Genomic DNA, 25,166 nt, shown 5'->3' with positions numbered 1-25,166 from the left:
TCACGTGAGGTCAGGAGTTTGAGACCAGCCTGGCCAACATGGTGAAACCTTGTCTCTATTAAAAATATAAAAATTAGCTGGGTGTGGCAGCATGTGCCTGTAGTCCCAGCTACTTGGGAGACTGAGGCAGGAGAATCGCTTGAACCGGGGGGTGGAGGTTGCAATGAGCCAGGATCATACCACTGTACTCCCATCTGGGCAACAGAGCAAGACTCCATCTGAAAAAAACAAATTTCCATGTGGTCTTCATTTATATTTTCTATTTTTTTCTAAGACTTTCTATTTTTCCATTTGTTTCAAGTGTGTTTGAAAGTGCTTATGATGCATTTCATGATGGCTGCTTAAAAATTATTGACAGATAATTCTGGTATGTGTGTCATCTCAGTATTGGTGCCTATTGATTCTTTTCTCATTAAAGTTGAGATCTTCTAAATTCTTAGTATAATGAGAGATTTTCAATTGATTCCTGAACATTTTGGGTATTTTATTATGAGATTCTGGATCTTATTTAAATGTTATATCTAATTTAAACATGTTTAGCAGGCCTCCTTTGACCCCCAACTAGTGAGGAAACAAGGACACTGCCTTGGTTATTGTGAGATAAGGGTGGAAGTTAAGGTTTCCTACTAGATCTCTACTGAAACCACCTCAAATGAAAGGGAAGGTGGCCTCACTGCTGGGCAGGAGTGGAAGTTTCCAACTAGAGACTCCTATGATACTGCTCTATCAAGAAGGTAGAGGAGTCCCATGTGGTCTCCACTGAACCCATAAGAGGTGTATCTGTTAATGCTGGGTGGGTATACAAGTCCTAGCTCCTCATTTGACATTCTCTGATGACACCCTGATGGCAGGTGGGAGAAGGGGCCTTGTTACATCCACAGCCTAGACTAGTTGAATCAGAATTGCTGGGGTGGGACTCAGGCATCAGCATGTTTTAAAGCTCCATTGTTGAATCCAATGTGTGTGGAAGCAAGGTTAAGAATTAGTGCCTTAGAAGTTCCTTTAGTCAAGAGACTGTTGGTGATAAGCTCTGCTTTGCTTATCTGGAAATTCTTTATTTCGAATCACTTCTTGAATAATAACTTAGTAAATATATAATTATTTTCTCTTACTTCACTTTGAAGTTTTTATTTCACCATACTTTGGTTTCCATTTTTGCTTACGAGACATCAACTGGCAGTCAATTTGCAGGTGGTTGGTGTTTCCCTGACTGCTCTTAAGATCTTTTGATTTCTTTTGGCAATCTTCACTTTTACAAGGATGTGTTTAGTTGCTTAAAATTTCTTGTGCTTTCTAAATCTGCACATTTATGTCTTCCCTCAATTCTAGAGGATTGTCAATCATTGTTTCCCCAGTTATTTTCTTTCTCCCATGTGGTGTGATGTGCTGCCATTGTGGTGTGATGGTCAAGACCTCCCTTCCCCCAGCTCTTCAGTGAAGAATGTGTTGTTATAGTTTAGGAGAGTGCTGTCCCCTTCAGAGTTTGCCTCAAGGTCATGCCCCTTCCCAGGGCAGCCCAAATCCAATGACTGATTAATACAGGATTATAAAGGTCTAGTTGTCTCAGACTAAATCAGAACAATGGTGAAGGCCATTCTATTTGGGCTAAATTTAAAATAGTTGGATATGTAAAAATTTGAGTTTGGTGCCAATGGGGTTTCGAGCTAATGGGTCCCAGCCTGCTCTGAAAAAGTAAACAACATAGGGCCAATATACAAAGGTCATCTTTGGTTCATTTGCATAACATGGCCCCAGCACTGGCACTGAACGTGTCATTATCTCTTCAGGTATTGGCCATTCCAGGTTTGTTCACCCCAGGTACATGTGTGTCTATTCAACCTGTAGTTTGAAGCCTTTTTATTTCAGAAAAACAAAAAACAGAAAACAAAAAAAACCTGTTAGGCCGGGCATGGTGGCTTTCGCCTATAATCCCAGCACTTTGGGAGGCCGAGGTGGGTGGATCACTTGAGGTCAGAAGTTCAAGAACAGCTTGGCCAATATGGTGAAACCTCGTCTCCACTAAAAATACAAAAATTAGCCAGGCGTGGTGGTGGGCACCTGTAATCCCAGCTACTTGGGAGGCTGATGCAGGAGAATCACTTGTACCTGGAAGGCAGAGGTTACAATGAGTCAAGATTACGCCACTGCCCTCCAGCCTGGGCGACAGAACAAGTCTCCCTCTCAAAAAAAAAAAAAAAAAAAGGTATGAAAGTATAGTTTTAGTGCATGTTCTGTTCTGTTGCTTTCCCTTTCCTCTTCAGGAAATCCTATCATACATATGTTAGATCTTCTGCCTATCTTGTTTTTTTGTTTGTTTTGTTTTTTTTAATCACTTTCTCCCAAATCCTTTTTTATCTCTTTCTTCTTTAAAATTTTTTTTTTTTAAATCCTCCATGGCCAGGTGTGGTGGCTCACACCTGTAATCCCAATATTTTGGGAGGTCAAAGAGGGCAGATCACCTCCACTGAATCTTCTATTTGGTCTGAAGGTATTATCCATTGTCATTTTTGCTTGTGAAACTTCTAGAATAGACTTTATTTCTGAGATAACTTTTCATTTATTCTAATTCCCTCCTGAGTTCTGTAACCTCACTTTTAAACATCTTATTTTTTTCCAATCATCACATTTTTGAATTTTTCTAATTCTTATATTGATTTTTCATAGTGCCTTTTCTTAATGGTTTTCTTTTGTTTTAAGGGTAAATCTTTCTGTCATGATTTCATTGTCAACAGGGACATTATGGTATTATTCCCTATCTTCCTCTTTTATGTACTTTATAAAAGACTTCAATTGAGTAGTTTTAATTGCTTTTTTTTTTTGAGATGGAGTTTCGCTCTTGTTGCCCAGGCTGGAGTGCAGTGGCATGATCTCGGCTCACTGCAACCTCCGCCTCCCAGGTTCAAGCGATTCTCCTGCCTCAGCCTCCCAAGTGGCTGGGATTACAGGTGCACACCACTACACCTAGCTAATTTTGTATTTTTAGTGGAGACGGGATTTTGCCATGCTGGCCAAGCTGGTCTTGAACTCCTGACCTCAGGTGATCTACCTGCCTCGGCCTCTCGAAGTGCTGGGATTACAGGGGTGAGCCACTGTGCCTGGCCTAATTGCTCTTTTTTTTTTTTTTTTCCGAGACGGAGTCTTTCTCTGTCCCCCAGGCTGGAGTGCAGTGGCGCGATCTCGGCTCACTGCATGCTCCGCCTCCCAGGTTCACGCCATTCTCCTGCCTCAGCCTCCCGAGTAGCTGGGATTACAGGCGCCCGCCAACACGCCTGGCTAATTTTTTGTATTTTTAGTAGAGACAGGGTTTCACCGTGTTAGCCAAGATGGTCTTGATCTCCTGACCTCGTGATCCACCCGCCTCGGCCTCCCAAAGTGCTGGGATTACAGGCTTGAGCCACAGCGCCTGGCCGTTAATTGCTCATTTTTAAGGGCAACAAGTTTTTCTGTTTAGAAAAAGCAATAGGAAGAATAGCCTTTTTCTTTTTTGTGTGATGGAGTCGCGCTCTGTCACCTAGGCTGGAGTGCAGTGGCACGATCTCGGCTCACTGTAACCTCCATCTCCCAGGTTCCAGAGATTCTCCTGCCTCAGCCTGTCGAGTAGCTGGGATTACAGGCGCCCGCCACCACACTCAGCTAATTTTTCTTTTTTTAACCATGTTGGCCAGGCTGGTCTCGAACTCCTGACCTTAAGTGATCTGCCTGCTTCGGCCTCCCAATGTGCTGGGATTACAGGCATGAGCCACCGTGCACGGCCAAGAATAGCTTTTCTAGCTTCAAAGCTTTAGAGTTTTCTTTACCTTAAAATAGGTGATACAAATATGATCTTTGACTCCTGAGACAGGCATCCTCTACTACCCCATCTACTTCTATCTGGACCCTCTCTCTTTTTTTTTGCCTTTATTGTCTCTGCTAAGTTCTATTTGGATTCTACTGCCAGCAGTTTCTCCTCTATTTGGGCTTTGTCCCAGAAGGAAGTGTTGATTTGTTAGTCTCAAGATCTCATAAAGTTCAGACCACTCCAATATCTCCAGAACTTTAAAAATTAGAACAGAAATCAATGAAATTGAAAACAGAAAATAGAGAGAAAAAAATCAACAAAATCAAAAGATGATTCTTTGAAAAGATAATAAAATTAACAAACCTCTAGCCAGGCTTACAAAGAAAAAAAAAGACACAAATTATTAATGTCAAAAATTAGAGATGGGGCTCACTCCTGTAACCCCAGCACTTTGGGAGGCTGAGGCGGGCAGTTGCTCGAGTCCAGGAGTTCAAGACCAGCCTGGGCAACACGGGGAAACCCTGTCTCTACAAAATATAAAAATTGGCTGGGCTTGGTGGCACATGCCTGTAGTGTCAGCTACTTGAGAAGCTTCGGTGGGAGGATCATCTGAGTCTGGGGCAGTCAAGGCTGCAGTGAGCCGTGATTGTGCCACTACACTCCAGCCTGGACAGAATGAACCCGTCTCAAAACAAAACAACAACAACAACAAATAGAGATAGGCCATCACTATTGATTCCATGAGCATCAACAAGATAATAACGCAGGCTGGGTGTAGTGGTTCACGCCTGTAATCTCACCACTTTGGGAGGCCGAAACAGCCAGATCACTTTAGGTTAGGCGTTTGAGATCAGCCTGGCCAACACGGAGAAACCCCACCTCTACTAAAAGTACAAAAATTAGGCCGGGAGCGATGGCTCACGCCTGTAATCCCAGCGCTTTGGGAGGCCGAGGTGGGTGGATCACGAGGTCAGAAGATCAAGACCATCCTGGCTAACACGGTGAAACCCCATCTCTACTAAAAATACAAAAAAAATTAGCCAGATGTGGTGGCGGGCACCTTTAGTCCCAGCTACTTGGGAGGCTGAGGCAGGAGAATGGCGTGAACCCGGGAGGCGGAGCTTGCAGTGAGCTGAGGTAGCGCCACTGGACTCCAGCCTGGGCAACAGAGCGAGACTCCATCTCAAAAAAAAACACAAACTAGTGGGGCATGGTGACAGGTGCCTGTAATCCCAGCTACTCGGGAAGCTGAGGAGAATCGCTTGAACCTGGGAGACAGAGGTTCAGTGAGCCGAGATCGTGCCACTGTACTCCAGCCTGGACAACAGAGGTAGTGACTCCATTTCAAAAAAAAAAAAAAAGAAGGATAATAAAGGAATATTATGAAGAATTCTATGCCCACAAATCTGTCACGCAGGCTAAAGTGCAGTGGTGCAATCATGGCTCACTGCAGCCTCCACCTCCTGGGCTCAATTGATCCTCTTGCCTCAGTCTCCTGAGAAGCTAGGATTTACAAGCATGTACTACCACACCTGGGTAAGTTTTTTTTATTTTTTTGTAGAGACAGGGTCTCTCTATTAGGCCAGGGTGGCTAATTTTTATTATTTCTTTTCTCTCCTTATTTGAAATTTAATTTTCTATGTCTAGTTTCCAGAAGTGGAAGCCGATTATTGATTTTATATCTTTCTCCCTTTGGAATATATACATTCAATGCTACAGGTTTCTCTTGTAGCATTGCTTTTACTACATCCCACAAATTTTGATAAGTTGTATTTTTCGTTTTCATTTAGTTTAAAATATTTTCAAAATTTCTTGAGTCTTTTTTGAGGTGGGGTCTCACTCTGTCACCCAGGCTGGAGTGCAGTGGCATGATCATAGCTGTATTAGTCAGGGTTCTCTAGAAGGCCAGGACTAACAGGACAGATGTACATACGAAAGGGAGTTTATTAAGGAGTATCGACTCAAACGATCACAAAGTGAAGTCCTACAATAGGCCGTCTGCAAGCTAAGGAGCAAGAAGCCAGTCTGAGTCCCAAAACCTCAAAAGAGGGAAGCTTTTGGAATATATACATTCAATGCTACAGGTTTCTCTTGTAGCATTGCTTTTACTACATCCCACAAATTTTGATAAGTTGTATTTTTCGTTTTCATTTAGTTTAAAATATTTTCAAAATTTCTTGAGTCTTTTTTGAGGTGGGGTCTCACTCTGTCACCCAGGCTGGAGTGCAGTGGCATGATCATAGCTGTATTAGTCAGGGTTCTCTAGAAGGCCAGGACTAACAGGACAGATGTACATACGAAAGGGAGTTTATTAAGGAGTATCGACTCAAACGATCACAAGGTGAAGTCCTACAATAGGCCGTCTGCAAGCTAAGGAGCAAGAAGCCAGTCTGAGTCCCAAAACCTCAAAAGAAGTGCAGCCTTCAGTCTGTGGCCAAAGGCCATAGGGTCCCTGGCAAATCACTTAAGTCCAAGAGTCCAAGGCTGAAGAACTCGGAGTCCGATGTTTGAAGGCAGGAAGCATCCAGCACAGGAGAAAGATGAAGACCAGAAGACTCAGCCAGTCTGTCCTTCCATGTTCTTCTGCCTGCTTTATTCCAGCTGCACTGGCAGCTGATTAGATTGTGACCACTGGATTGAGGATGGGTCTGACTTGTTAATCTCCTTTGGCAACATCCTCACAGACATACGGAGGAACAATACTTTGCATCCTTCAATCCAATCAAATTGACACTTGATATTAACCATCACAATAGCTCACTGCAGCCTTGACTGCCTGGGCTCAAGTGATCCTCCCACCTCAGCCTCCCGAGTAGCTGGGACCACAAGTGTGTGCCACACCCAGCTAATTTATTATTATTATTTATTTTTTTAGAAATGGGGTATCACTATGTTTCCCAGGCTGGTTTTGAGTCTTTTTCTTTGGCCTATGTATTGTTCAGAAGTGTATTGGTTAATAAGCTACTCCGGAGGCTGAGGCAGGAGAATCACTTGAACCTGGGAGGCGGAGGTTGCAGTGAGCTGAGATTGCACCACTGCACTCCAGCCTGGGCGACAGAGTGAGACTCCATCTCCAAAAAGAAAAAAAAAAAAAAGAAAGAAAAGAAAAGAAGTGTATTGGTTAATCTTTAAATATTTGTGTATTTTCTAGCTATATTTCTGTTATTGAATTGTTTAATTTTTTTGTGATTTGGGGGCATACAATGTATGATTTCAAGCTCTTTAAATATGTTAGGGAGTGTTTTATGCCCAAAAATGTGGTCTATCTTGGTGAATATTCCATGTGAACTTGGAATGAATATATAGACCAAGTTGACTCATGTTGCTGTTCACTTCAACTGTGTCACTACCAATCTTCCTCCTGGATCTGTTAACTCCTAATATAGGGCTGTCAAAAACTCCAACTATAATAGCAGATTTGTTTATTTCTTTTTGCAGTTCTATCAATTTTTTTTTCTCTCTTATGTATTTTGATACTAGGGCAACCCATAAAGGATTATATCTTCTTGAAGAACTGATCTCTTTATCATTGTGTAATGGCCCTCTCTTTATCCTTTTTTTCTTTCTTTTTTTTTTTTTTTTTTGAGACAGGGTCTTGCTCCGTCACCAAGGCTGAAGTGCAGTGTTGTTGCAATCATGGCTCACTGCAGCCTCAAACTCACAGGCTCAAGTGATCCTCTCGCCTCACCCTTCTGAGTAGCTGGGACTACAGGCACATACCACCTCGCCTGGCTAACTTGTATTTTTTGTAGAGATGGCATTTCACCATGTTGCCCAGGCTGGTCTCAAGTGATCCTCCTGCCTCGGCCTCCCAAAGTGCAGGGGTTACAGGCATGAACCATCGCACCTGGCCCTCTTTATCTTTCATAATTTTCCTTGCTCTGAGGCTGACTCTATCTGAAACTAATACAGCTTTCTTTTTTCTTTCATAGAGATGGGGGATCTCATTATATTGCCCAGGCTAGTCTCAAACTCCTGGCCTTAAGTGATCCTCCCGCCTCGACCTCCCAAAGTGCTGGGCCACCATGCCCAGCCTCCAGCCTTCTTTTGATTAGTGTTAGCATGATGCATCTTTCTCCATCCCTTTACTTTTAACCCATCTGTGTCTATATTTAAAGTTATTTCTTATAGACAACACAAGTTAAGTCTTGTTTTTAAATTATTATTATTATTAGAGTCAGGGTCTCTCTGTCACCCAGGCACAATCACAACTCACTGCAGCCTTGACCTCCTGGGGTCAGGTGATCTTCCTGCCTCTGCCTCAGCCTCTGCCTCAGCCTCCGGAGTAGCTGGGACTACATGCACACACCACCACACCGGCTTTTTGTACTTTTTATAGAGATGCGGTTTTGTCACATTGCCCAGGCTGGTCTTGAACTCCCGGGCTCAAGCAGTCTGCCCACCTCGACCTCCCAAAGTGCTGGAATTACAGGCACAAGCCACTGTGCCTGGCCCTTTTTAAAAAATTCATGTATTTAGACCATTGATAAAGTTGCCCTTGCTATTTCTTTTTTCTTTCTTTTTTTGTCTTCTTCAGTTTTAACTAATCATTTAATATAATTCCATTTTCTCTTAATATAGCAGTTATACTTTTTTGGGGGCATAGGGTCTCACTCTGTCCCTCAGGCTGGAGTACAGTGGCACAATCACAGCTCATTGCAGCCTCAACCTCCCAGGCTCAAGCGATTCTCCTGCCTTAGCCTCTTAAGTAGCTGGGACTACAAGCCTGCACCACTATGCCTGGCTAATTTTCAAAATCTTTTTTATAGAGACGGGGTCTCACTATTTGTCCTGGTTGCTCTCAAACTCCTGGATTCAAGTGATCCTCCTGTCTTGGCTTCCCAAAGTGCTGGGATTACAGGTGTGAGCCACTGTACTCAATCCTTCTCTTTAAAAAAATTTTTAGTTGCTGCCCTAAATTTCACAATATACATTTATAAATAATCCAAGTCTTCTTTTCTCTTGTTTTCTTTCTCTCTCTCTTTCATTCTTTTTTCTTTCGAGACAGGGTCTTTTTCTGTCACCCACGCTAAAGCGCAGTGGTGCAATCACAGCTCACTGCAGCCTTACCTCCCAGGCTCAAGCAATCCTCCTGTCTCAGCCTCCTGAGTAGCTAGGCTAATTTTTATTTTCCGTAGAGAATACTGGTCTTGCTATGTTGCCCAGGCCAGTCTTGAACTCTTGGCCTCAAGCAATCCTCCCCATCTTGTTCTTCGAAAGCATTAAGATTACCAATTCCTCTCTCCCATTCTTTTCTTTTTTTTTGTTTTTGACAGAGGTCACCCAGGCTGGAGTGCAATGGTGTGATTTCGGCTCACTGCAACCTCTGCTTCCTGGGTTCAAGTGATTCTCCTGCCTCAGCCTCCCAAGTAGCTAGGATTACAGGCGCATGCCACCATGTCCAGATAATTTTTGTATTTTTAGTAGAGATGGGGTTTCACCATGTTGGCCAGGCTGGTTTTGAACTCCTGACCTTATGATCTGCCCACCTCAGCCTCCCAAAGTGCTGGGATTATAGGCATAAGCCACCACGCCCAGCCTCATTCTTTATAACATTGCTGTCATATATTTCACTTATTCGTAAGGTAATCACTGAATACATTGCTGGTATTATTATTTTGAACAAACTGCTATTTGTTACATCACTTCAGATTAAGAAAAATAAAATGTTTTATTTTATCTTCATTTACTCCTTCTCTAATGTTCCTCCTTTCTTCCTATAGCCCCAAGTTTTTTTTATATAGCCCCTAGATCATTTTCTCTCTCTTTAAAGAACCTCTTTAATTTTCTTGCAAGGCAGATCTACTGGTGATAAATTTTCTCAAGTCTTCTTTGTCTGAGAAAATCTATTTCTTCTTCACTTCTGATGGATAATTTTGCTAGAAACAGAATTCTAGGCTGGTGGGTTTATCCCCCCTTTTTTCTTTGTTACATATTTCACTTCACTCTCTTCTTGCTTGCATGTTTTCTGAAGAGAAGGCCAATGTAATCCTTATCCTTGTTCCCCATAGGCAGGTGTTATTTTTCTCTGGCTCCTTTCAAAATTTTGTCTTTGATTTTCTGCAGTTTGAATATAATAATGTATAGATATAGATTATTACTTGGCATTTATCCTGCTTGGTGCTAGCTGAGACTCTTGGATCTGTGGTTTGTTGCCTGTCATTAATTTTGTAAAATTCTTGATTGTTATTACTCCCTTATTATTCTCTTCATGTGCCTGGTTATTTCTGATTATATGATAGGCATTGTGTTTGAAAAATATTTTTAGAAATAATTGGAGGTCTAGGGGTACGTTTTCCTTCTACAGAATGGATATACATTTGTTTCTGGAAGGCATCTAGGGGCTCTAGCAATCTGAGATAATCAAACTAATTTTAGTGATTGAGATGATTCAGATCTGAGCAGTTTCTGAGCAATGAATGGCCTGTTTTCAATTTATCTTGTAGAGTTTGGTCTTTTGAGGTCTGAACCCAAAAAGTGGAGAGTTTTCCAGGGTCCTTTTTGTGGGCCCTGGATTAAAACTTTCTCATTTTATTTACTTATTTTTTCCTGCCTCCTGGAATTACAAGGAATGGACTACAACTTTTAATCCCCAACCCTGTGAGGTTGTCAAAAGTGCTTCAGAGCATTTTATCAGCCTTATTTGGAATTGGCAATTGCACCCAGAAGAGACATGCCCCCAAATGCTAGGCTTACTGTTCAGGGTTTCAGTCTTTCTTACATCTCATCCAAGTAATGTTTCATAATATTTTACCATTCCAATGCCTTCAAGCTTTTCTAATTGTCTCCAGTGGTAAGATTGTTCCAAATTACCTAGTCTACCACTATGAGAAAGTAGCCTTCATATATATATATATATTTTTTTTTTTTTTTTTTTTGAGATGGAGTCTCACTCTGTTGCCCAGGCTGGAGTGCAGTGGTGCAATCTCAGCTCACTTCAAGCTCCGCCTTCCAGGTTCATGCCATTCTCCTGCCTCAGCCTCCCGAGGAGCTGGGACTACAGGCGCCCGCCACCACACCCAGCTAATTTTTGTATTTCTAGTAGAGACGGGGTTTCACCTTGTTAGCCGGGATGGTCTACTGACCTCGTGATCCGCCTGCCTCGGCCTCCCAAAGTGCTGGGATTACAGGCGTGAGCCACCGCGCCCAGCCTATATTTTTTATTTTTGAGACAGAGTCTCACTCTGTTGCCCAGGCTGGAGTGCAGTGGTGCATCTTGGCTCACTGCAACCTCCGCCTCCCGAGTTCAAGTGATTCTCTTGCCTCAGCCTCCCGAGTAGCTGGGATTACAGGCGTGCACCACCATGCCCACCTAATTTTTGTGTATTTAGTAGAGATGGGGTTTCACTATGTTGGCCAGGCTGGTCTCAAACTCCTGACCTCAGGTGATCCACCCACCTTGGCCTCCCAAAGTGCTGGGTTTACAGGCGTGAGCCACCGCACCTGGCCTGCCTTAATTTTTGAAATGGTTTTTATCTTTTTCTTGTATGTATATCTGTAGTATTTTTACTCGTATTTGAATAAATGTAAGAAAATTTGAATAAAGTGAATTTTCCTGAACCAGCGATTAGCATTAAATTCAGGTAGTTTGGGGTCTTTAGGCTCTTTCTTGTTTCACTAGTTTGTGCCTTTTTGTTTTTAAATTCACCTTGTTGCTCTGTATGGTTTTTACAGAAGTTGGAAGATTAAAAACCAGGTTTCTACCATGTTCCTATAAGAACCTGAAGTCTCCCAATTTGTTACATAACCTCTGTATATTTTCAGGTTTCTGTATATGAATAAGCTTCTTTTTGGGTTCTGCAGTCTGCTTTATGGGGCTTTTTGTCTATTTCTGCACCAATACCAACTATCTTGATAATTACACTTTTATAATGACTTATTTTTATATTTTAATTTTTAAGAGATAGGGTCTCACTCTGTTGGCCAGGCTCCAGTGCAATGCTGCAATCATAGATCACTGCAGCCCTGAACTCAGGCTGTAGTGATCCTACTGCCTTGGCCTCCCAAAGTGCTGGAAATACAGGCGTGAGTCTGTGACTTCATATAAGGGTAACTGAAGATACATCTGAGTGTAAATGAGATCACTCAAAGTGTATACTGGCTGGATATCAACTCTATTCCATGTTGTACTGTTGTACATGTTTTTCTTCTTCTTTTTTTTTTTTTTTTTTGAGATGGAGTCTCGCTCTGTCTCCTAAGCCAGAGTGCAGTGGTACAATCTCGGTGCACTGCAACCTCCGCCTCCCGGGTTCAAGCAATTCTCCTGCCTCAGCCTCCTGAGTAGCTGGGATTACAGGCATGTGCCACCACGCCTGGCTAATTTTTGTATTTTTAGTAGAGAAAGGGTTTCGCCATGTTGGCCAAGTTGGTCTCGAACTCCTGGCCTCAAGTGATTTGCCCACTTTGGCCTTCCGAAGTGCTGGGATTACAGGCATGAGCCACTGCGCCCAGCTTATTTTTTGCTTCTTAAAAACTGACTTTTTCATTATTCTTAGGAATTCTTGCACTTACTTTGAAATCAGCTTCAAGTTTCCCCCACCCCAAAAAAGATTTGCACTTACTTTAAAATCAGCTTCAAGTTCCAAAATAAAAAGAAAATTGAATTTTAATAGGAACCACATTGAACCTGCAGATAAATTTAAAATCCTTATGAATATTGAGTCTTCTTTCATGAACATGTTCTATCTCTACATCTCTATCTCCTGTGTCTTTCCAAAATTTAGTAATTTTCTCCACAAAGTCCTTAGGTCTTTTAATAGAGTTATCCCTAGGATCATATAATTCTGTACTTCTGTTGATGTTTATCTAGGCTAACATAGTCAGAATTTTGAATGTGTTATGTGGAGATGTATAACATGACACAATATTTTACCTTTTTTTGCATAATGCAGTTTGAGCTATTTCCTTGTAACTAATATAGGTAGAGTGTCAGAAAATGATTATGGAGTGGTCAAAGGCATCATCTTGAAGAGGAAGACTGGCGTATACTTCTGAGTGAATTGGACAATGGGGCAAAGCAGGAAACACGTAATCTGACTTGCAGTTTAAAAAGATGACTGGAAGAATTGAGGCAGATGCATTCATTAGTATCCTAAATAAAGATGGTGGCAGTGTAGATAGAGAGGAGCACATGAATCTAAAGAGTTATTTATACAGAGTAGGGATGTTGTGGTGACAATTATGATAGGAAGGAAGGAGTTAAAGATGATTCCCAGACTTTGGCTCTAATGACCAGCAGAATAGTCGTACAGGAGGAATAGAGTGGGGAGCTATGAAAAGATGAATTCTGCCTGGGACATGAGCTTTAACTATGTAATGGACATTCAGATGATATGAAGATGTTGGCTATCTGAGCTTGGAGCCCAGAGGAAATACACATACATATATTATATATATGTCTGTCGGTCCATCATCTATCTATCTATCTATCTATCTATCTATCTATCTATCTATCATCTATCATCTAATCTACCTACTTACCTACCTACCTATCTATGGCTGTCCAGGTGTAAGACTGTACACTAAGACTGTCTAAATGAGATCACTAAGAAGAAAGTATAAGAGGAAAGGCAAGGTGCTGTGGCTCATGCCTGTAATCCCAGCACTTTGGGAGGCTGAGGTGTGTGGATCACCTGAGTTCAGGAGTTCAAGACCAGCCTGGCCAACATGGCGAAATCCTGTCTCTACAAAAATGCAAAAAAATTAGCCGAGTGTGGTGGTGCACACCTGTAGTCCCAGCTACCCAGGAGGCTGAGGCAGGAGAATCGCTTGAGCCTGGGGGACGGAGGTTGAAGTGAGCTGAGATTGCACCACTGCACTAGGGCCTGGGCAATGGAGCGAGACAGCGAGACTCCGTCTCAAACAAGAAAAAAAAAAAAGAAAGGAGACAAAACCTTGGTTATGGGCTGGGAGTTTACTGAAGGAGTCAGTGACAGACATTGAGAAACTCAGGAAAGAATGGTGTCACAAAAGCCTGTGAAGAAAGAATTTCAAAGAGGGAGGGATCAAAATCTCAAAAATATGCGAAAAGGTCAAGTAATTTTTTCCTTATTATTGAGCAATGTCCCTTGATTTGGCAACATGTAGGTTATTGTTGGCCTTAGTGGAAGCGGCCCTTATGAGGATTACAGCCCAACTGTGGGGTCATGAGGCCTGAATGGAAAGTGGTGAAATAGACAAACTTGCAATTGTTTCAGGCAGCTTGACTAATAAAAGCAGGACTGAGAGGTTTTAATTTTATTTGTTTAAACATAGGAGAAGAAATGAATTCGAGCCCAGAAATAGCTGAGTTGCCAGCTTTATCTCTATGTCTGTATTTGGTGTCCGAGAGGAGGAAGATGTCTGACGTGGCGCAGCCCAGGACAGTGGCTGATGGCAGTAGGGGCTAGAGTTAGGTAGCTGAGCTAGGAGTCATATCCCCTGCAACTCCCCAGTGCAAATCCGGACTCAGCATAGCTGTGTAACCATATAGATGTCACTTAACCTTCCTATGTTTGTTTCCTTATCTGTCAAATGAGGATAATATTGACACCACATTGGTTAGGATGAGGATTAAATATATTAACATCCAGTAAAATGCTTATAATAGTGCCTGACAGGTAGGGCATGGTGGCTCAGCCTGTAATCCCAGCACTTTGGGAGGCCAAGGCGGGCAGATCACCTGAGGTCAGGAGTTTGAGACCAGCCTGGCCAACATGGTAAAACCCCATCTCTACTAAAAATACAAAAATTTTAGCCAGGTGTGGTGGCACATGCCTGTGGTCCCAGCTACTTGGGAGGCTGAGGCAGGAGAATTGCTTGAACTAGGGAGGTGGAGGTTGCAGTGAGCCCAGACTGCGCCACTGCACTCCAGCCTCGGTGACAAGAGCAAGACTCCATCTCAAAAAGAAAAGAAAAAAAAAAAAAAGTGCCTGACACAGCAAGCACATAAAAATGACGAAGCACTTTTGTTCTCCTAGCTGGATCTCCACATCTATCTTCATTCAGATTTCTGACTCATGTGAGTCTAGATAAACACCAGCAGTTCTCTCTGAGTTCCTATGTTCAAATACCCTCTTTCATAATAGATCATCCAGACATCCAGACACACGCTCTCACTCACACACTCTGCAGCACACCAGCGAGCATGGCACCCCTTCCCATCTGTGTCTGCCTGCCAGCTGCTCTTCCTCCTTTCCCACACACACTCCCTTTTTTGAGTGGCTTCCAAAACATCTCTTTCTAATTTGCTATAAAGAGTGAGCCATAAAGAATTTATTAACAATGATGAAAAAAATCACAGCTAAGTATCAGATTCTCCAGAGGAAATGAGATTAAAAAGAAATTCTGGAAAAATAGCATTGGGAAGGGGGATATTAATAATGTTTCATCTTTTTCTGTTTTAAAAAAGCAAATCTGAAGCAAATATGACTATTGAGATGCAACAAAGCTGAGTGGTTACACGGTTTACTATTTTCTAGACTTTTCTGTTGTTTGAAACATTTGAAATCACTAAAAAATAGGAGTATTTACTGGGGTAGTTTAGACTAAACATGGGTGTGGTTAGAGTACAGTAATTACTGTGAAAAAAGCAAGGTTCGTGGACATTTAAATTTTTTTCTTTTTTTTGAAACATCATGGTCTCACCCTGTTGCTGAGGCTGGAGTGCAGTGGTGTGATCATGACTCATTGCAGCCTCAATCTTCCAGGCTGAAGTGATCCTTCTTTCTCAGCCTCCTGAGTAGCTGGGACTATAACCACACACCACCATTCTCAGCTAATCTTTTAAATTTTTAGTAGAAATCAGGTCTTACCATGTTGCCCAGGATGGTCTTTAACTCCTAAGCTCAGGCAATCCTCCCACATTGGCCTCCCAAAGTGCTGGGATTAGAGGCATGAGCCACTGCACCCGACCCTGACATTTCGATTTTTTTTTTTTTTTTTTTTTGAGACGGAGTCTCGCTCTGTCGCCCAGGCTGGAGTGCAGTGGCACCATCTCGGCTCACCGCAAGCTCTGCGAGTTCACGCCATTCTCCTGCCTCAGCCTCCAGAGTAGCTGGGATTACAGGTGCCCACCACTACGCTCGGCTAATTTTTTGTATTTTTAGTAGAGACGGGGTTTCACCATGTTAGCCAGTATGGTCTTGATCTGCTGACCTCGTGATAAGCCCGCCTCGGCCTCCCAAAGTGCTGGGATTACAGGCTTGAGCCACTGTGCCTGGCCGACATTTCGATTTTTAAAAATGTTGTGGAAAAACGTCACACACACACACACACATACACACACACACCTGCTTCAAAGAGGATTTTTTTTTTTTTTTTTTTTGAGACGGAGTCTCGCTCTGTCGCCCAGGCTGGAGTGCAGTGGCGCGATCTCGGCTCACTGCAAGCTCCGCCTCCCGGGTTCACGCCATTCTCCTGCCTCAGCCTCTCCGAGTAGCTGGGACTACAGGCGCCCGCCACCGCGCCCGGCTAATTTTTTGTATTTTTAGTAGAGACGGGGTTTCACCGTGGTCTCGATCTCCTGACCTCATGATCCACCCGCCTCGGCCTCCCAAAGTGCTGGGATTACAAGCGTGAGCCACCGCGCCCGGCCCAAAGAGGATTTTTAAAAACAATGGTGGCTGGGCTAGAAAAGAAACTAATTTTCAACCTTTATTTCAAAGTTTATTTATTTATAAAGGAAATACAAATTTTGATAAACAAAGCACCCAATTCCTACTTATTTTTTTTCTTCGTGGAAAAAAAAGTATGTGACACATACTTGTCATGCCCTATATTGATTAAGCTTACAAAAGATATTGACAGAAACTATACAAATCTAGATTTTAGAGTGCTAGGAATGTTCCATAAGGTATGTGTACCTACATTAATACTAAATAAATTCTATCTACATACTTTCTTTCACCCTTTCCCAGTATCATTTCAGCTTTCCTCACAGTCACTGTCCCAGAAGTCTAGGGGCAATGACTCTCCATCACTAGTGCTGTGGTGGCACCTGTGCTCCCACATCCTGATATCCTGTCCCTATGGCAATCCTTTGAGACGTACCTGAAAACACCAGTGACATAGCTTTATTAGATTCCTAGAAGGGAAGGCACCTGGCATGCAGCCTCAGCTCCTACCAAGGAGAGGGGAGGTTGAAGATTCTCCCAGTCTCCATTCACTCCTTTGCTTTGATACCCGTTAGGCCTGCTTTGCCTCCTTAACAGACTCCTGGAATGGGAAGGGGTGGGGGTGGGGAGTGAGTGGAGAACTCTTTTCCTAGGATGACTGGAGCCAGGAAGTCAGTCTGGGAACTTCCCCGCCCCCTGGTGGTGCACAGCACACAAGATGGCCTGTGTTCCGCTCAGGGGTCGGACTCTCAATTTACAGCCTAGGTGAAGGGAGATGAGTTGGGGAAACAGCGATTCTGTGCATTGGAACAGACTGGGTGGTAACTGCAGGCCACTGCCTCTGACCTGTCGGCATTCGAGGTCTGACGACCTTCAGGTAAATGCTCTCATGATCAATGGACCAAAGGAGCAACGGTGGAGGGTGAGGAACAGCACACTTTACCAATGAAAGTCGTGACCAGGCCACGTTAATTTAGTGGTAAAAACAATAACATTAAAGAAAATGTTTACAACAGGAATAGAAAATGACAGAACCTTACTGCTTTAACTCAAGTGTATCACGAGCTCTGCCTTCATCCACTTGAGACTTAAAACTCAGTGTCTGCTATTTTTATTTAACATTATCCCAAGCAATAGTAACATGAAAGTTATGACCAGGAGGGAAGCAGGGTCGCACCTCTACAGGGTCCTTGTCTGGGGACCACCCCTCCTACAAGCTTCTGGGTAATAGAGGTAAGGGGGCTCCTGGGGTGGGTGCCAGTGCTGGGACCTTAACTTGTGTATCTGGGCTATAGCCCTGGACTTGGCTAGGCTGGGCTGTGAAAATTCCAAGAATTCTGTTGGTAGAAAATGCCTACCCTGTCCTTACAGGAACGGCACAGGCTAGGCTGGTCTACCTCCCACCAGGACTTCGAAGGAACATGACCCAGGGGCTGAAGGATGGTGTTGAAGGACCGAGTTTTACTCAGATCCTTCTCAGCCCTGCCTTCCCAAAGTTTCTGTATCCACCACACTGGAAGCTTTCTGAAAAAAATGCCTGGAACCTGTCCATTGTACCCCCAGCCCAGGGCCCAGCCAAAGAACTTAACAAATAACGGCCAAGGAAATCCTCACCTAAAATGGCTGCGATGCATTACTGCCCCCGCCTCTGGCTTACAGTGTCACTTCTGCACCTGAAACCACCGGGGGGCAGTCTGGGTCCACGACGAGACATTTCCTTCTAGAGAAAATCACACCTGCAAAGACCCTCCGCAGAGCCATAGCCCACCTCCGCGCAGCCATCCATTCCCTGCGAAGATGCTTTGGGCTGAAAATGGTTGGGAGGAGGGGGATGGAAGTCGCCTGCGTCATTTTGGAATTGACCAGGGCCTCTGAGTCCTTCAACAATTTACCACAGGCCCACACGCGGTGGCTCACACCTCTAACCCCAGCACTTTGGGAGGCCAAGGCAAGCGAACATCTGAGGTCATGAGTTCAAGACCAGCCTGGCCAATATAGTGAAACCCCATCTCTACTAAAAATACATGAATTAGATGGACATGGTGGCACGTGCCCATAATTCCAGTTACTCAGGAGGCTGATGCACGAGAATCGCTTGAACCTGGGAGGCAGAGGCTGCAGTGAGCCAAGACTGTGCCACTGCACTGTCAGCCTGGGCGACAGGGTTTTTAAGACAGAGTCTCAAAAACAAAAACATAACAAAAAAACCCACTACCACAGTGCCTAGAGAACAATATGTGTTTAATAATATTTAAATAATGGTTGTATAAAATTGAAGCAGCAAGAAACCCAAAGGAGAATAGCTCTAGGGAAGGGAGATGGATGAGTATGCATGGGGGAGAGGCTATTTTGTGACCAGGTTGGGTCTGGAGCCCTCCACACTGTCCAGAACGCCTCCAAGCCCCTACATCTTTTCCCATCTACCAACGCCTTGAAGATGTAATGCAGAAGTGAGGTGAGCAGGCTGAGGATTAGGGCAGGTGTCTGCAATATGGTCAGGAGTGGGAGGGGAGTGACATAGCTCACAAGCTAAGCAGAAGAGCACAAAGGCTACAGGTTTCATTCCCAGCCCTCAACTTAAAAGACCTCGGGGCAGATACTGACTCCAGCCTGGCTGTGCCCTTACCCTAAGGCCATTCACACTTTTTTTTTTTTAAACACAGGTAATCCATGTTTATTATAGAAAAATGCCACATTACTCTTTATTGAATGCGAGCGCCAGCACTGGCCCCTTTCTCTCCAAGCACAGGAGCACGCAGGCAAGGGGCACGCAGGCAAGGGGCACGCAGGCAAGGGGCTCCGTCCCCTGGCCAGGATGCAGTGGAAGCCTGGCTCCACTACCATTCTCCTACAGCCAGCACCCTCCTCGGTGCCTGGGGCTCAGGTCTGTTCAAACTCCTGCTCACAGAAGCCTACATTGAGGGGTTGGGCCTGGACACCTCGCCTGCAAGAGGACATGAAGAAATGGCAAGATAAGCCTCTCAGAAGGGGCCCTAACAACACTTTTCACACCAGTCAACAGTATCTCCTTCCCCATTTCGGTGACTCTCAAACTGTCACTGTACACCAAATGTACCTGGGAATCTCAATTCCAGAGATTCTCACTTGGGGTGGGGCAAAGTATCGGCAAGAATCTGCAAGCTGAACAGGTGCCTCAGGTGATTTTGATACAGGTCTTGGAGATCCAGAAACGTTGGCAACATCTATTTCTATCCTGCCTATCTCTGTACCCTAACCCCAAATAACTCAATCCCTTTAGAAAACAGGTGGATGTCTGAAAGGCAGCCAATGCTCTTGGTCTACTTAGCCCTCTGTTCCTGACTCTAAAATGCTGTAAATATGGTGGCATTTGGGGACTTAGGTGCTGTCCTGTCCATGAATATGGACGTGAAATCCTGTCCTTGGGTCTCAGACTATAACCTGACCAATCTCCTTAGGGGACCTCTAGGCATGCTTCCCTTATTATCCAAGTAAGCAACATGCTTAGAGAACCAGCTGGAAGTTACCCAGTGAATGACATGGTTGAGGCTTACACACCATCATGCTCGACTCTCAGCCCAGGACTCTGCTCTGCACTAGGCTATGTCCCCCAAGTACTCAAGACATAGCCAACGAAGGAATCAGGGAAATGACTATCTTACACAGGCACATCCCTGACAGAGGCAAAGGTGTCATGAGATCCTGTAAGTCAGCCTGGTTCAAATCCTGCTTCTTAGTGACTTTGGGCAAGGTACTGAACTTCTCTGTGCTTCAGTGTCTATCTCTAAAATGCACCTATCTTATGGGGTTGTGGTGAAGACTAAATGAGACAGTATGTGTAACAAACTTAGCAGTGTTTGCCACAAAATACAGTTGTCTCTCAGTATCCACAGGGGATTTGTTTCAGGACCCCCGTGGATACCAAAATCCAAGGATGCTCAAGTCCCTTATATAAAAATGACATGGTATTTGCATATAACCAATGTACAACTTCCCATATACTTGAAATGATCTTAGATTACTTATACCTAATACCATATAAATGCTATGTAAATAGTTGTTATACAATATTTTTTATTTGTATTATTTTTTGTTGTCGTATTTTTTTTTCCTGAATACTTTTTATTGCAGTTGGTTTAATCTGTGGATGAGGGCCGACTATAAGCCTGTGTAAGTGTTAGCTATTGTTATTATTCTCTTCCTCTCTCTAAGGGGTTCCCCAGCCCTGGATCTGCCCTACTCCGCCTTGTGAAGGCCCCACAGCTTGCTTACCTCAGCAACTCACAGCGGAAGTGTGACAGACGTTCATAGGCAAATGTCTGGTCAGATGTCAACTTGTTGCTCCACAGCCTTTCGGCAACAGCCCCTGCTCTGGGCCTGGAGGAAAGGGGGCATGTGCCAGATTGGGCTCTGTATTCCCTGCAAAGGTGCTGGACATCCACAGGCTGCTACCTCTTATCTAGGCACCCTGGACTAGCTCAGGCCAAAGGAAGTGATCAATACCTTGTTCTGAGCCACAGCCAGGTTGGATGGCTCCCAGAGAGTTCTAGGGCTCAGCACCACCTTCATTAAAATGTGGGTAGCAATCCCACTCTCTTCCTCTCTCAAAGATATGGGAATAAGAATAAACCTTAAAGGCATCATTAACCACAATGACAGTGGCAGCAGCAGAGGTCCTTAAAATGTAAACTCTGCACACCCAACCATACTTGGTAAGGCTGCAGTGAAAACAGTAGAGGGAAGCCTTATTACAGGAACCATGGATGCTTGTGCTGGATCTTAAGCAACTCACCTATGTTCTCCAGGCCTCATTATCTCTCTGGGAAGTGAGGTTAACAATCCCTATCCCACATACCAAAGGGCGGCTGGAGGGCTATAGATGGAAGTCATGTGGAGAGTGAATATTGCACACAAATCTTCAGAAGGCTCGTTGCACGGCCTGCTCTCTCTCAGGCCTGAAAGAAGGGTACTAGTCCAGAGGTGGCTAGATGGGATTGGGTCTGTAAGGGAGAACCCCTGCTCTCAGGCCCAACCCTCCACCTCCCCACCGAAAACGCTTACCAGAGCCTGGGGACCAGGTTTGTGTTGTCCACATATTCTCCCCACATACAAGCCTCTCCACCAATCACCAGAGCCTTCTGCTCAGAGGTACCTGAGGGAAAACAAGCAACAACAGTCTGGTGATGGTGGGGTAACTCTAGGGTCCCTCTCAACCACCTTCCCAATGTGGCCCTCACCCCAGCTAAGTTGTTTCATTTACTAACTGAAAATGTCTGGCCCAGACCTCCCTGCCTCCCATCCTGTGCCCTAGCCCAGCCTCCTTTGGTTAGCAAGGAGAGCTCTCTGCTTTCACCTTCAAATGCCAGGGGTTCCACTACGTAGAAATCCTTCCAGTCAGGGCCGTAGGATATACGATTCAGGTACCAGGGGGCGGAGAGAAGGGCCCGGAAGCCAGCCTTGGTGACCAGTTCCAGCTCCTTCATATAGTTCACTGGAATATCTTCTCGCCACACCTGTATGATTGTGTCTGGCCGAATCTGTTATAAAAGGTCAAATGGCAGTAAGGACACAAAGCTGAGGAGATTCCTGGGCCTTATTCATACACAGGCAACATGGGACAACAGGTGTGTGCTCCCTCTGTTCCCCAGCAGCAAAGTATGTCTCTGTGACTCCTGACCATTGAGCTCACACCTCAGGACAGACGCCAAGGAATCCAGGGCCCTAAGAGGCCTCTCTGCAGCTCTCCTTCCTGTCCCTCTGCAGCCTCCCTGTCCACACAGAGCTAGTAATACTGGCTGTGAGCTGAGGGAGGCAAGCAGTGGGACCCAGGAGCTGCCATGTCCAAAAGTCTCCAGATGTTTCTGGGGATGGGACAAGGTTCCTGAAGAGTCCTTGCATGTGACAGGAGACTGGGATCTTACTGATCAACAATAAAGGAGAAGGTAGCCTTGGTCCCACAGACCCAGAAGACCCTAATCTATGATTTAGGAAGACAAATCCAGCCTATCCAAGTAACCTAGCAGCAGAAATAGTTCTTAATTAAGTTTGTAGTGAGGGAAGATAGAAACTCTGATACATAAACCCAGGGCTCATACCACAGCAGCCTTTGGTTTTTTTGAGACAGGGTCTCACTCTGTTGCCCAGGGTCAAGTGCAGAGGCACATCTTGGCTCACAGCAACCTGTGCCTCCTGGGCTCAAGCAGTACCCCCACCTCAGCCTCCTAATTTTTATATTTTTTGTAGAGACGAGGGTTTCGCTACGCTGGCCAGGCTGGTCTTGAACTCCTAGGCTCAAGCAATCCACCTGCCTTGGCCTACCAAAGTGCTTGGATTACAGGCGTGAGCCACTGCACCCAGCACTCTGTGGTCTTTCTAGAGAGAAAAGGAGAGGGCTCTGACCATTAAAGCCCAATCTAAACCAGAAGGATCAGTCTCTGTAGAGGCAGGGAGGAGCTGGGGAGACCAAAGGGAGGCATTGCTGGTGGCTTCTTCTCTTCTCTGCCCCGGCTCACCTTTACTTTATTATCAAACACCTCCTGCCACACCACATAGCCCTTGCCATAAGAAGAGACGATGTCCAGCAGCCTGGAGAGGAGAGGAGTGTCTAGTAAGTGTCTGCTTAGCTCAGACGGGCTCTAGACTGTTTGTGCCAGCGCTCTAGGGGTTGAGCCTGGCCAGGGGCCTATTCCTTATTAAGCAGTGTCTTTCCCCAGGATTGAAAACCAACCACTCCAAACCTGAAAGGATGGGACAAAGGACAAGGGAACCCTACAGGGACCAGACAGTGGCCAAGCAGGGCCTGACTCGGTATGGAAAGGGAAGACCCCACAGGAGGACCCCCAAGGGACCCCACCCACCCTCCTTCCTTCCTCACGTCTGGATGTAGAAGGACTCCAGCTGCTTGAAGTCCTCACCGAAGCCTTTCTTCCTCATAAAGTCCTGTATATCTGGGTTGGACTTCCTGAATCCCAAGAGAAAATGAAGATTAATCTTTCAACATCCTGAAAGCCTAATGCCTGGGGATTAGTCACCTAGCCCCCTATAACTTCCTCTTTTCACCTGAAAAATCAAATAAGCAAGGATCTCAGAAGCCCTACACGCGGAAAGTGTGGCCAAGCAAAGTTATGTGAAGCAGGTGGGCTGTTGACACAGGCTGAGAAGGGCTGAGTCTGGACCTGAAGAGTTTTAAGTTCAAACTCCCAAAGAGAAAACATGTTAATCCTCTCTGGACTGCAACATGAGAATCCAAGGTCTTAACTTAAAGCTCCAGCACACTGGATTCCGCCTTTCCTATCTGCTCTTCCAGTTGGAAGACAAGCCTTGATGTCTATCACCTGCTGCAGATCCCTTGCGTTACGACGTCCACATTTTGCTCACATTGTTCTCCTTCTGGAATATTTCCCCTGCTCACATCTCCAAAAAGCCAAATGATTTCCCCAGATTCAGCTCTAGCGCCCTCTTCTCAAAGAAGCCCCTCAGCCTCTTTTGAGCTCACTAGAACCAAGGGTTTGGACTTTACAACTGAATACTAATTAGACACTGTCATCTATTAGTCTTGAATTCTGTGTCTTGACTCTTCAACTAGACAATTTTAAGCCTTCATAAACAGGGATTATTTTTCTCTATCCTGAACTTTTCCAAGACAATTCTGTGCCCAGGGCTGGTTTTTCTATCAATACCTCAAGGATATGAGAGTAGGAAGGAAGAGGTTCACAGTGAAAGCCTTGCCAAAATCAGGTAGGATCTCTATGTAGATGGGCAGAGGACCTGAGCAATGTGAGCCCATACAGACCCCCGAGAGCAGCAGCTAAGCTAAGCAGCCCCTCGGGTGCTAACCTCTATTCTGAGTAAGCAACTGATCAGGCCACAATGGGAAGATCAAAGGGCTCATACCAGCAGGTGAAATCAACCTCATCTCCTCCAAGATGAAGATAAAAATCTGGGAAGACAGAGCTGACTTCTAAGAAGAATGTGCTCATGAACTCATAGGTATTGTTGAGACTGGGATTCACTGGTCCAAAGGTGCCAGAGGGCTCAGACCCAGAGTAGCAAGGAGTCAGTAATCCAGGGATACCTAAGCCAAGAGAAAACCCCATATGAGTGTCACAAATACATAAACCCCCATGCACAGTCCTACACGTAAGGACACGAGTCACACAAAGCAAGACAAGTGTATTCATAAACATCACACATATTTAGGTAGGCACACTCAGGCACTCACAGACACTGGTAGTCACTACCATTTAGTCACAGTAAAAAGATACAAACATATCCACAATCATAGACAGGCAGAGGCTGAGTTCCAGCCAGACAACTGTCAGTGCACACACTCTTGCCTGGACACACTGCTTCTAGCAGGCGCCACCCTTGCTCCCAAGGCTGCTCTCCTCACAGGCCTTTAGGCAGAGAGAGAGCCTAATCCAGCCAAACTGGCAAAATCTTTCTTCTCTATCTCCTCCTGTAGGTGGGGTCAACCATCACCCAGAATCTTTTTACATTTCCTAGGGTGTATCTCCCTTGGCCCAGAGACTACACCCTGACGCTGAGGTCACAAGATATCTTCAGGGTTTTTTGTTGTTGTTGTTGTTGTTTGTTTGTTTTTGAGACAGAGTCTTGCTCTGTCGCCCAGGCTGGAGTACAGTGGCATGATCTTGGCTCACTGCAACCTCTGCCTCCTGGGTTCAAGCAATTCTCCTGCCTCAGCCTCCCGAGTAGCTGAGATTACAGGCGCCTGCCACCACGCCTGGCTAATTTTTGTATTTTTAGTAGAGATGGAGTTTCACCATGTTGGCCAGGCTGGTCTTGAACTCCTGACC

General features: G+C 44.7%; 1 protein-coding gene across 8 annotated transcripts in view; it reads right to left on the bottom strand.

Annotated features, from left to right (window-relative positions):
• HEXA (hexosaminidase subunit alpha) overlaps nt 1-25,166 on the bottom strand; it is a 57,009-nt gene that overhangs the window by 6,063 nt on the left and 25,780 nt on the right. For 4 of the 8 annotated variants that reach the window (XM_063638795.1, XM_063638796.1, XM_055277903.2 and 1 more), the window contains exons 8-13: nt 24,244-24,424; nt 23,225-23,311; nt 22,863-22,935; nt 21,704-21,887; nt 21,412-21,502; nt 20,623-20,727 (exon numbers count right to left, since the gene is read on the bottom strand). In XM_063638795.1, coding sequence (XP_063494865.1) covers nt 20,623-20,727; nt 21,412-21,502; nt 21,704-21,887; nt 22,863-22,935; nt 23,225-23,311; nt 24,244-24,424 — 721 coding nt within the window. Of the gene's footprint in view, nt 1-18,595; nt 19,316-20,621; nt 20,728-20,853; nt 21,306-21,411; nt 21,503-21,703; nt 21,888-22,862; nt 22,936-23,224; nt 23,312-24,243; nt 24,425-25,166 lie in introns of those variants that run through there. The other 4 variants (XM_055277906.2, XM_055277904.2, XR_010120692.1 and 1 more) reach the window with 2 other exon arrangements.

The sequence above is a fragment of the Symphalangus syndactylus genome, chromosome 5 (genome assembly GCF_028878055.3).
Source record: "Symphalangus syndactylus isolate Jambi chromosome 5, NHGRI_mSymSyn1-v2.1_pri, whole genome shotgun sequence".
Classification (NCBI taxonomy): domain Eukaryota; kingdom Metazoa; phylum Chordata; class Mammalia; order Primates; family Hylobatidae; genus Symphalangus; species Symphalangus syndactylus.
Note: the sequence above shows the minus strand (reverse complement) of the source record. Positions and strands in the feature narration are given on the sequence as shown.